At 40.2% G+C, this 12353-nt stretch overlaps 1 protein-coding gene across 1 annotated transcript in view; it reads left to right on the top strand.

The window, feature by feature from the left end:
• Positions 1–563: 563 nt before the first annotated feature.
• MYOZ2 (myozenin 2) overlaps positions 564–12353 on the top strand; it is a 30877-nt gene continuing 19087 nt past the window's right edge. Inside the window, exons 1-3 of the mRNA XM_084757828.1 lie at positions 564–719; positions 1223–1325; positions 9182–9351. Coding sequence (XP_084613954.1) covers positions 1250–1325; positions 9182–9351 — 246 coding nt within the window. The 5' untranslated portion in view covers positions 564–719; positions 1223–1249. The remainder of the gene's footprint in view (positions 720–1222; positions 1326–9181; positions 9352–12353) is intronic.

The following is a 12353-nucleotide window of genomic DNA, read 5'->3' as shown; positions in this document are numbered from 1 at the left end:
CCCTCTCTGCCCACTGTGTGTATGTGTGCATGTGCACGAGTGCACGTTCATGCACATGTGTGCATGTTCGTGCAGGTACCTACAAAAGCCAGAAAATAGAGTCTGATCATCTGAAGATGGAGTTATAGGCAGTTGTGAGCAACCACGTAGGTGATTGGGACCAGAACCCAGGTTCTCTGCAAGACAACAAGCATTCTTAACCACTGAGCCATCTCTCCAGGGCCTCTACCGTTCATTTTTATTATGAATACTCCATCATTTTCCTCTAATTAATACATGTCTCTTGTGACCTCACTTAAGGTATAGAATAAGAACCAGATCTTTGAAAAGTTTTAAAGCCCACTTTGGCTATGATATTTTCCAACAGAAAGTGTTCAATAAAAACAATCTTCATGCCCAATGAGTGAATATTTCATTCAACTATCTCAGAGGCCAGAAACACAATAGAGAGAATCTAATCTCTCCCTGTCCCTCCCTTTTGCCAGGAAGATATGAGTAGCTAAAGTATTTGGTGCTATATATAGTAAGTTGATGTCAGCTGGACGCCAGTGTCTTCAGAAAGGCTCAGTCCCCTGTTTGAGTCAGAGCTAGGGACCATGCCGTTCCAGGTTCAAGGATAAAACCCATCAGGCCCAAGTGCCATCATATTCCACCTTCAGCGTCGCCACCACAATTGGGATTCACCCCTGCTGGGAAAAAAAGTGCAGCCTAACAGCAAGGTGAGTGCATTGTTTCCTAAAAATGTTTTATTAGCCAGTTGTCCCCAGAGGGTCAGGGTTGTGTGACTCATAAATACTTGTAAAGGGTAGCTCTGGATGCAGACTTAAACTGTTACCGCCAAAGAGTCTGACCGAATCTGTTCCTCACTTTTGCTGGAAGTGATGTCCTCTGATGCTGGTGGGAGTACAGCCAGGAGAGAGGCAGGTGAAAAATAAACTGGGGAAGAGAGAGGAAGGAGGCTGGCTCTTTCATTGCTCCCCAGTGCATAGTGATCAATGGACTGAAAGGTTGGGTCTGAGATTACACCTTCCTCTCTTCCCTGGGGCATGGGCTGCTGGTGGAAAAATGTGTTCTGTAGCCATACAAACAGTATATGTTGGCTTTTCAGTTTAAAAAAAATCAGTAGCAAATTCTTAATAAAGAACAAGATGCTCTCTTTCAGGAAAGATGGTCCTGATGATTTCTTCACACTACCTCAATGTTGTCCCTTTATTTTCAACAGGGAACAATAACAACACAAAAAAAAGTCATGCTATCACATAGTGCCATGGTGAAGCAAAGGAAACAGCAAGCATCAGCCATCGCGAAGGAAATCCATGGAAACGGTATCACTAAAACTCGTCATAGTCATAATGTAGTCCCTTCTGACGTGCATCTTGTATAGTTCGCTCCCTTAGATACTTCCCGTCCACCGTAACAAACGAGAGGCTCTTGGTGGATACTGTAGAGAAACTTACGGGACTGACTCCTTTTGTAGTCATCCTTTACTCACTTGAGAGCTATTTTCAGAGGAACAACTGCTGTGCATGGAATGAAGCAAGCTGACAGCTGATGTGCATTCTCTGCACTTGCCTCACATGATCAGTGAACACGATGCTTGGTATTTTTGTTTTCAGAGAGCTTTCATTCAGCCCTATCTCTTTTGTTCTATCTTGATTTCTTTCGCTTTGTGTCGCTTTAAAAAACTTCAAAATACGTTCTATCGGTCTTTTAAATTTTTCAAAACAAATGACCGATTACATAGGAATTTGTATCCTTTGCTTAACCCTGACACCAGTATTCACACTTAATAGTTGATCTACTAACATATATTGCATGCAAAATCTACTTTTACTTATACTTTCTGAAAAATAAGGTTCTTTTAATGTCAAAACAACTTAATTTTTAATATGTGACAGATGTAAGATATTATTCCAATAATAAATAATAATTGTATTATTTTTAAATCCTAGTAAATAACTCCGGAAGGCCTTACGTCTTTCTTGTTAAAAAGGAAATTCATTTTGTTCATAAATAAGGATTAAAGTATTATTAAAATTTGAATTTACTATCCAGACCCTTTTTACGGCTGATCTGAGCCATTCCAGACATATTTGTGGAGTTTGCAGGGTGTCCCCTCACGTTTGCTCTGCTGACAGCAAATGGAGCCTTGCGCCGTGAAAATATTCACATCTAAAGGCATGAAACCTTGTGAGGCATCTGGAAACCAGGATGAGTTTAGTATTTCATGTCATCTTTTCCATAGAGCAAGCTGAACTACCAATCAAAGTGTCTCACATACCAGCCGCATACCATAGCCATGTTGAAAGGGTACAGCTCGGCTTTAATCTCTTTGCTATCAAATCATTGGGCTGCCTTCTGCTGGCTTCTCAAGCTTTACGTTCATGCCAAATTTATTTAGAATAAAATGAGAGTAATTCTGGCCTAGCTACCAGACTGTATCAAGCCAAAGTTTTGAACCCCATACTTTTTTTTTTTAATGTTGCATGCATCCTTGTGTATTTTGGGTAATTTACTTGAAACGGCTTGTGTGGCTTTCCCCGTCGGTGTGGCAGAAAATCAGGTAGTAACTTAAATTTGAGGATAAATGATTTGCTGTCAAAAGGCTTTGGCTGAGTCACTTCCCAATTACATCATCATCATATTTGTCTTAGGCCATACCACTCGGAACACAAATGATCCCCATATAATCATAATCATAAGTAAATCCATTTAATGCAATGTCACTCTAAATTAAGGGTTAGAGTCTACTCTATATTTTCCTTGCCTATATCTATGAGAGTAGAACCACTTTACTTTTTATAAACATAACCATTGAAAGCTTTATTTTTAGAAAATATAAAGAAAATACAATGAAATATCAATGGGGAAACACTACAGCCTCCCTACCAGGAAGTCTTGGCCCTGTGACGGCCTTCCCTCTAACACTAGGTAAGGCCCAGCCCAGGTAGGAGGAGCTTTGTGATGCTGACCAATCCTAGGTAAGCAGGATAATCAGCCTCCTCTGTGATAAAACAGCTATAGTGTGCTGCGAAGCAGGGCAAATGTTTTATTTCTCTCTCTTACTTCTGCTGGAGGCTTGCATGGAACTTAACTATTATGAACTGTATGGGTACTAGAAAAATGAATGTGGAAGTGCTTTTATTATGTCACTGTTGTAACAAAAAACCTCTGCGCTTCATACAACTGCATGTCAACCTCGGTTGCAACCATCAAAAATAAGGTGCTGTGATGCAAGGCTGCACACATGGTTTTGCCTTGTCTATACATGCATTAGTTGTGAGGACAAGAAAAGACAGGGCAGAGCAGGCCTTTCCCCCAAACACCCTGGGCAAGGTACCTTGAATCGGTACAGGTTTTCCAGGCTGAACTGTGCTCCTTGTTCACTCAGAAACTCATTTCAAATGTGAAAACTAAACAAAGAGGGGTAGGAGTGGAAGACAAGGAGGGTTAAGTGACAGTGGAAGAGATCGAGCCACCAGAATGGATGAAGAAGGACAAGCAGTCTAGAGTGTGCTTGGGAATGGAATTGGGAGCTAAAACAGCCACAAGGTGAACTGGGAATGATGGGCCTTAACGGCAAACACAGGTGTTCCTAAACTCAGACTAAGACGCATAGTAGGAAAGGGGGCCAAGGGGCCACAGCATCTGCCACCTGCAGCTTCTCCTCCTGCACTGCAGCAAGAGCTTGTTGCCCTAGGCTTTTTGGATTCTCACTTTTCTCTTTACAACTGGGTGAACAGCTTTCAGTGGGCACACTGAGGAGAACCAGGCAGATTAATTTTGTAATTTCAGAGAGAGAGTTTAGCTTTGTGGTCTGAAGCCAGAAGGCCTTGTTTCTGAATGGAGAATTGTAGGATTTGGCTTCGCTGGTGCATCGAATTCTGAAATTCCTTGAGTCCGTCTGTTGAGCTGACTGAAGGCAGGAATGGCTGTGTCTGCTTCTCCATCAATAACATATGAACGATCATATTGACAGAAATCACAAAGATCCTCTGAAGAATTATAGAGCACAGGGCTAGAATTTCAGATGAGGGGTTATGTGAATAGCAATTTCTACTTTTCCTGTCAACCAAAATTTCAATATCAAAATGATAACACCAGTCTGCAGGCTGACGTTTTGTTCTATTGACAGTGTCCTTTGCCTTACAGAAGCTTTTCAATTTCATGAGGTCCCATTTGTTACTTGTTGACCTTAGGCCCTGAACTGTTGGTATTCTGTTCAGGAAGTTGTCTCCTGTGCCAATGAGTCCAAGGCTCTTCCCTGCTTTCTCTTCTAATATATTTAGTGTTTCTGGGTTTATGTTGAGGTCTTTGATCCACTTGGACTTCAGTTTTGTGCAGGGTGATAAATATGGATCTATTTGCATTTTTCTACATGTAGAACTGGTTTGACCAGCTCCATTTGTTGAAGATGCTTTCTTTTTTCCATTGTACGTTTTTGGCTCCTTTGTCAAAAATCAAGTGTCCATAAGTGTGTGGGTTTATTTCTGAGTCTTTGATTTGATTCTGTTGATCAGCCAGTCTATTTCTATGCCAGTTTCATTCAGTTTTTATTACTATTTCTCTGTAGTACAGTTGAGATCAGGGATGAAGAGACCTCCAGAAAAGAGGATGTGCTCTGTCCTGATGAGAAGGTGTGCTGCGGTGGACTGGGGGAGGGGCTCCCCCTTTCTGTGAAGTAGGGAAGGAAGAAGAGGGGGAAGAGAGTTGGAGGGGGATGGGGGAGAGGAAGGAGGAGCTACAATTGGGATGTAAAGTGAATAAATTAATTAACTTTAAAAAATACTATGATAGAGGCCGGTAAGATGGCTCAGCAGGTAAAGGTGCTACCAAGCCTGACTACTTGAGAAAAAGAGAGATGATAATACCAGAAAGACCTAATATATGTTAAAAAGTGGGGTCAAGGAGAACAATTCAGAGTGTGTGTGTGTGTGTGTGTGTGTGTGTGTGTGTGTGTGTGTGTGTGTGTATCTGTGTGTGTCTGTGTGTGGGTGTTTTAACTTTTTTCACATTAGCACTATCATAATCTCAATAAAAATTATAGTGTGTTTTATTTTGAAAAATACTCTGAAGTCACCCACTGAGGATTCAGAGTTTCTAAGCAACTAACCTTACTAAGGTCTTTCAGAGGACTACACTGACTACTGTTTCACACCATCACCACCCTGGGTTTCTACAGTGCCTTTTCACTGTAATGGGTTCTTTTGCATGCTACAGGCAGCACTGGATGCACTCACTGATAATATGATTTCCTGAATACTTACATATCTTCAAGCTAATCACATATTAACACAAAGCTTTGTAAGTAGTATTAAATTATAAATAGAAAGCCACTTGGTAATGGTGTATGCCTTTTATCCCAGCACTGGGGTGGCAGAGATAGGTGAATCTCTGTGAGTTCAAGGCCATCTTGGTCTACCTAGTAAGTTCTAGGCTAGCCAGATCAATACTGTGGGACCCTGTCTTAAAAGCAAACAAGCAAAAATCCTAAACAACAACAAAATGCCCTCAAATTGATACAAGGATCTATGAAATAGGAAACCAAAGGATCTCATATAGATTTCAAACTCATTGTCATTTAGAAAATACTATCAGTAAGGTTTTATTAATTAGAGAATTCTCAAGCATTATTCAGGATCACAGGGCTGGCCTACAGCGTTTTATGTTATATGCGATATATAGCTTACAGTATAGAAAACAGATTTTATGAACTACTACTTGTAGATGGAGTCTTTTACAAGTGCAGAAAAGCATCTCTTTGTATCAGTAAGGCCACCCTAAGAAAATAAGCTTCAGCAAGCTCCCCTACCATGGTTTAGCTATTCATCTATTAAGACTGTGCTTGCCTGACAATCACGAGAAGGCAGTTTTTAAAGATCTTTGGTTGTACTACAATTGCTTGTATGTGGATTCGATTCCCAGATCTGACTGCAGTTCTCTATCACTATAAATGACAGCAGTAGGAAACTATGCCTAGCAATTTTATTTTCAATGGGTGAGCTAATGCCTCAAAGACATACCTTCTAAGTCATGGTGGGGGGGGGGGGTGAGAGTGTGTATCATTTATCGGGCACTGAGATTTTAAAAAAATATCATTAAGACCCCATGCTGGGGTTACACTAAAGGACAGGAGACACCTGAACTTGGAATCTGTGCTCATAGTGGTAGACAGATTGATGGATGTGACGCTGTGGCTGGTAATTTGCCATGTTTTGTGTTATAAATACTCTCAACATGGCCAACTTGGAGCTCCCATCATAGTGGCTCTAAATGAAGTGTGGGATGACACGCGCAATAGTACAATGCCACCTATGTATGTATATAGCAATATATAGTATTTTCAGATTTTTCTCGTGTAGCTATAATAGATATGAATAACCTCAAGACCATATAGATAATAGCAAAAGTATCCAACAGCATATACAGTGATACCTTTTGAATAGTTACTGTAATTTTTACAGTGATTTGTCTAAACATTACATTTATGGAACTTTTTTGGCTTTTACCCATGGTCTCACTGTTGTAGCGGAGGCCGGTCCTCTTCTTATGATCCTTCTGCACTGGTCTGATGATTACAGAGCAGCAGGGATATGTCACTATGCACAGCCAGGAGTTCATTGTATTTATTGCTGGGAATGGAACAAGGTCTCACATAGGCTAGGCGAATGCTCTCTGCCACTGAGCTACATCCATAACCTTATATCTTTTATTTGTGTGTGTGTGTGTGTGTGTGTGTGTGTGTGTGTGTGTGTGTGTGTTTATCTGTATGTGTGCACATGTGTATATGTGTTTGCATGTGTATGCATGCATGCACTTGTGTGTGTGCATGTATGTGCATGTCATCTGTGTGTGTATGTGCATGTGTTCTTCATCTGTGTGTGCCTCTGTGCATATGAGCTCGTGTAAGTTTTTAGACAGTTCAAAATTAGTCTTGAACTTAAGTTGACCTTGAACCCCTGATCCTTTGCCTCTCCTCCCAAAGAGCTGGGATCACAGACATGTACCTCTGCACCTATCTGATCGCTTAATTTTAATAATGGTGTGTTCACTGTGTAACTCCTAGCTTGTAGAATTTCTGAAAATGTATTAGTCTTGTTTGCAAACCAGGATGAGTCACAGCGCATCACTTGGTTTTTACGCAATGCTTCTGATCCATTTAATCCAGATGTTCAGTCGCCGAAGGCCGCTGTAAAGCAGAAAGGCAAAAACCTTAACATTGGGGAGATACAGATGGGAATGTAATGAATAAGTTGAGAGCTGGTGAAGCACTTTCTTCTCTGTTTCTTCTTTCTGTGCTCCTGAGGCATAAATTTACAAGCAACACTGGACTGTATCCGCTGATAATTTCTTTGTGTACCCTGCCATTGAGGGCTGGTAAATTCTGGTAGCTGTGAGCGCACATTTATTCCTTGTGGCAGTTTGTGGCAAGTTGCTAAAAAGGAGTTTGTTTGTTTGCTTGCTTGGTTTTTCTTTTTTTTAATTTTCTTTTTCCAAATGACTCCCCTATGCCTTATTTATCAAGGACCTCATCATGGGTCTTCTAGGTCAGCTTCCCTCACCCTTGGCTGTGATTCCATGGTTAGCACAAATTTTGTTCTTATGTTAACAAGCGTGTGTGGAGAAAATAGCTATATGAGTTAGCACATGCTTGGTTGAATATAACAGAAAGTAGCTAGGTAAACAATAAAGGAAATTTGGTGGTTTATGTATCTGAAAAATTCAGAGGTGACCCGTGAGGCCTCATCTGGAGGCTTCAACATAAACCCAGGACATAATCTCTGCATTGACTCCCCTGCCTCTGTCCTGGTCCACCTGCCATTCTACCAAGGCCTGTTGTGTTCCGGGACACACTCCGCAAAGCTGCATTATCATAGTTGATTTGTCACATTATCTATGGCTTCTTTCTGTCTCAGGCAGTAGAAACAAACATTTGTTTGCCTAACAGCCCAGTTTTTCTCTTTGTGTACTTAATAAGACCTTTCAGCAGCAAAGAGATTCTGTGCATTATATGGAAATCTATTCCTGATTCTAAGAAGCACTCCAAGGTGGTGGTACAGATCCCCTACAAACTCAGAGCTGGAGAAGACTAGCACAGGAGTGTCGTGAGTTAGAGGCAAGTCTAGGCTACAAACAGATCTGCAAGTAAAATCAAAACAGAAGAAAAAAGTAGAAGAGGTACATCTCTGTTGCCTTCTAAGAAAGCAATGTACTATTAGAAGTGTAAAGTAGAAATCTTTTGTCTTGAGTCTTTTGTTGTTTGTTTTGAGACAGATGATAGTTATACAACACAGGTTGGCATCCAACTCACTACACAACCCAAGCTGGCTTTGAACTCACAACTGCTCTGCATTCACTTCTAGCTTCTACGGTTACAAGCATGACCCACACTCTCAGCTAAAAATAACACTCGCTACATTTTTTCCTGTAATTACAATATAAGGAATAGAGAAAATTAAAAGCAAAAATAATCCGAAAATAAAATAACTATGATTCAATGCTTTCAGGATACAATGGAAACATTAGTGATTACATGTTGATTTTAGTTTAGGGATTCACAGACATGCCATTTGAGCCGGTTAGAAAAGATATCCACTCCTACCCCCTTTTATGCAGGTTGCTTGGTGCTAGCTACAGGAAGAATGCTGTTTATCTGAGACTAGCTGGTGGGGTTAGAGAGAACGTGTGCTTCAGTAACAGGCAAAACTCAGGCTGATAAATAGAAATATGGGGAGAAAAGTGAAGCGTACTGATGTAAATATGAAGCAATCCTGTTTGAAAAGTCAATAATTGGAAAGCTTAAATTATACTGAGTATGACAACTAACTTTTATTAATTATTTCCATGTGCCTGGTAGCATGCTGAATGGTTTATGTGAAATATTTCACTTAATTACACATAATTTAATTTTGTTTAGTAACAACTCAGTGGTATAGTTATCATTCTCATTATTATTAGCTGAACATTAGAGACGAGGACATGTGGTTTTAGACAAAATAAGCGACATATGTGATCATGCCGTGCCAAGATGGCTAGTCCAGGACGTCCCCCAGCGCCAGCTGATTGAGGCACATGTTCATCACTTAGTATACTGTAGGGCGGGAGACAAATGATGGAACTTAGCCAAGTGAGTTAAAATGCTTCCTTTTGGATTTTCATTAATGTCAATATTGTCTTGCAGATGTTGATGGCATGGACCTGGGCAAAAAAATTAGCGTCCCCAGAGACATCATGATAGAAGAATTGTCCCATTTCAGTAACCGTGGTGCCCGGCTGTTTAAGATGCGTCAAAGGAGATCTGACAAATACACCTTTGAAAATTTCCAGTATGAATCTAAAGCGCAGATAAATGTAAGTACAGCCGGACCGTGAGTGTATAGATGGGTTAACAGCATGCCTAAGTGGCTATGTGGTACCAGGCTCCCAAACGAGTTGCTCCACATATTTTTCTTTCAGGTTGATTCTATTTGACCCTTTTATTCAGGATGATGAATAGGTTGGGTGTCTAAATAGAGGAAGCATTACGTATGATAGGAGAATGCTTTTTGTTGTTGTTGTTGTTGTTCAATAGGGCATTGTGAACTGTAGATTTAGCACTTAAATGGTCTGCTCGGCTAAGAGGATAAAGCGTGAGTGGAAAGAAGTGGCACCAGATGTTTCCAAGCCCTGTCACCTACAGTTACGTGTTTGTGGTCGAAACACTCCCAGAGCACACAGAGGTCTAGGAAGCAAGCATAAACGTTGTGTACACCCTGGCCCTGCAAACGCTGAGAACGGCAAGCACCATCACCGAGTACTTCTCCTACATGGTAATGACAAAAACAGCACGCGCCTAGCTCATTGGCCAATATGCATCAAAGATCTTAACATATTCAATTATGTTTGACAGCTGGGTGTGGTACTGCACACCTGTAATCCCAGCACTCTGAAGGCAGAGTTAGAAGGATCACTCACAGGTTTGAGGCCAGCTGGGCAATGCAGTAAGTTTCAAGCCACCCAAGATCACATAGTGAGATCTTGTCTCAAACTAACAAAAAATTAGATCTTACATATGTTAGCATCGTATTTGTTTAAATGGTCATTGAGAGAAATTGTAGAGAAGGAAGTTAGTTCATTAAAGGCACATAACCAGTTAAGGTACCTCAGTTTATTTATTTTTATTACTTATTTCCTTATTATGCTTCCTAGCAGTTAAATAAAATTAGATGAGTCTTACGATGTAGCCCTGGCTGGTCTGAAACTCTCTGTGTGACCAAGCTGATCTTGAACTCTCAGAGATCTGCTTACCTCTTCTACTCAAGGACTGGGATTAAAGGCCTGTATCACCATGTCAAGCTTAAATTAAGATTTTGAAATGTGGGGATCTCAAAGTCCTGAGTTCAATTCGGAGAATACAGCCAATCAATCAATAACCATGGCTTATCTTGGTTTTAATTGGGAACTTAGTTAGACACACTCAACTACAGTGTTTTCATTTGTAAAGGATAGTTTTTTTTTTCACTTGCAAGCATGGGTAAATAGATGTTATTTCAGCCTATTATTATATATAATACCCTCTTCTCAGAAAATATGTGTGGCTAGCACAGTATGAGCTGAAACTAATGCGCACTTATCTGCTGGCCTGTTACGTAATTACATTCATCAAGGAATAACGACAAAGAAGACCTTGTAGGAAGTAAAATGAAATAGGTGGATTAAGGAAAAGCCTTGCAAAATCGTCTGCATGTTCAGACATCTCAGGAAATGAACAATGCCTGTTTGCACGGCTCCCACTCACACTACAGAAGCTAACAGTGTAGCTACAGCTCTGAAGAAGGCTTATGAAGCTCAACCTTCCTAACGCCACAACCCTTTAATATAGTTGCTCATGCTGTCATGACCCGCCCCAACCATAACATTATTTTTTGTTGTTACTTTATAACTGTAATTTTTCTACTGCTATGAATCATCATGTAAATATCTGATATACAGTATGGTCTTAGGTGACCTTGTAGAAAGGTGACTCGACCCCTAAGGGGTCACAAACCACAGGTGGAGAACCGCTGGTACATGGGATTAAAACTGTCCTCCAAAACACCACATTCTCTCATAATCTTACACATCTATTTTCAGATATAAGTATAGGGAGATATGACTTGAGAATTTTATACTATTCCAAGAAAACTGAGCATTAAATGATTAATAGAATCCCAGACAGCCATATCAAAAGAACTTAATGATGGCAAATAATTCAGAGTAGGGTATACCAATAAAGGTTGTGAAGGCAGTAATTACTTGTCTTTTAATGTTGCATGCTTTTATCATCTCTAGACAAAACAAAACAAAATGCATTTATTTGCCTCTAAATTTCCAACATAGTGTTTGAAATATAATAGGCCATCACTAAATGTTTGCCAAAGCTATAAATTAACTAACAGGAATAGGCAGTCTTAAAAACAAAACAAACAAACAAACAAACAAACAAAAAACCCTGTCCTATTCATAATGTTCCAAATTGCGGTGACTGTGTCATCATTCCTTTACCAAAGTGAGTATGACTCTATATGCTGGCTTCTTCATATCCTTCAGGCATATTTTCATGTCACAAACAGGTTGCACAGTCAGATGACACCTTAGAGAGGACCTGAGTCTGCATATTTTACAGATAAGAAAAAAATTAGGAAAGGAAAAGAAACTTGTAAATTAACTACTCATGTTGCTAAGAGGAAGTCAAGATCAAACCCTTAGCACCTGGTTCCTGGGTCAGAGCGTCCTTTAGCGCTCCAGGAGCCTAGCCTAATTATTGATCTGATTTTCCAGAGGAAGCTTTTCCTTTTCCACATCCATTGAGCTTTAGACACTTACTCAGCTATCTGTGTAGTTCCTATTTTTATTATAATTCTTAATATCACATGCAGATTATAACAACAGTCCAATCCCCAGTAAGCAGTGCCATTATCTCAACTATTAAGTATCATTATTTATTTTGCTTGGTTGGGGTCTGTTTGGATTTTGTGTGTGTGTGTGTGTGTGTGTGTGTGTGTGTGTGTGTGTGTGTGTATCCCACACTGTCCCTCCCTGGGCTATACAGTCAATGCTGGCTTGAACTCCTGATTCTCTTGCCTCTGTTGCTGAGTATTGCGATGACAGGCACACACCATTGAAATAAAAGAATAACTGTAGCTTTGAGGTTAATCTGCTTCTAAAGGGCACCGGCAAATTCAAGCCACATGTGCTTTGTGTGAAATGACAATAAGGACAAATGGGCGAGTTCTTCCAAAGAATGGTTGCTTGTTATAGGAACCGGTTTTGAAGTCCTGGTTGATGAAATCATTTTTCTTAAATAAAAGGCAAAACAGAAAGGAAGGAAGGAA

This window comes from Acomys minous, assembly GCF_964271855.1.
Source record: "Acomys minous genome assembly, chromosome: 14".
Taxonomy (NCBI): Eukaryota; Metazoa; Chordata; class Mammalia; order Rodentia; family Muridae; genus Acomys; species Acomys minous.
The sequence above is the reverse complement of the archived record's forward strand: the minus strand, read 5'-3'. Positions and strand labels throughout refer to the sequence as shown.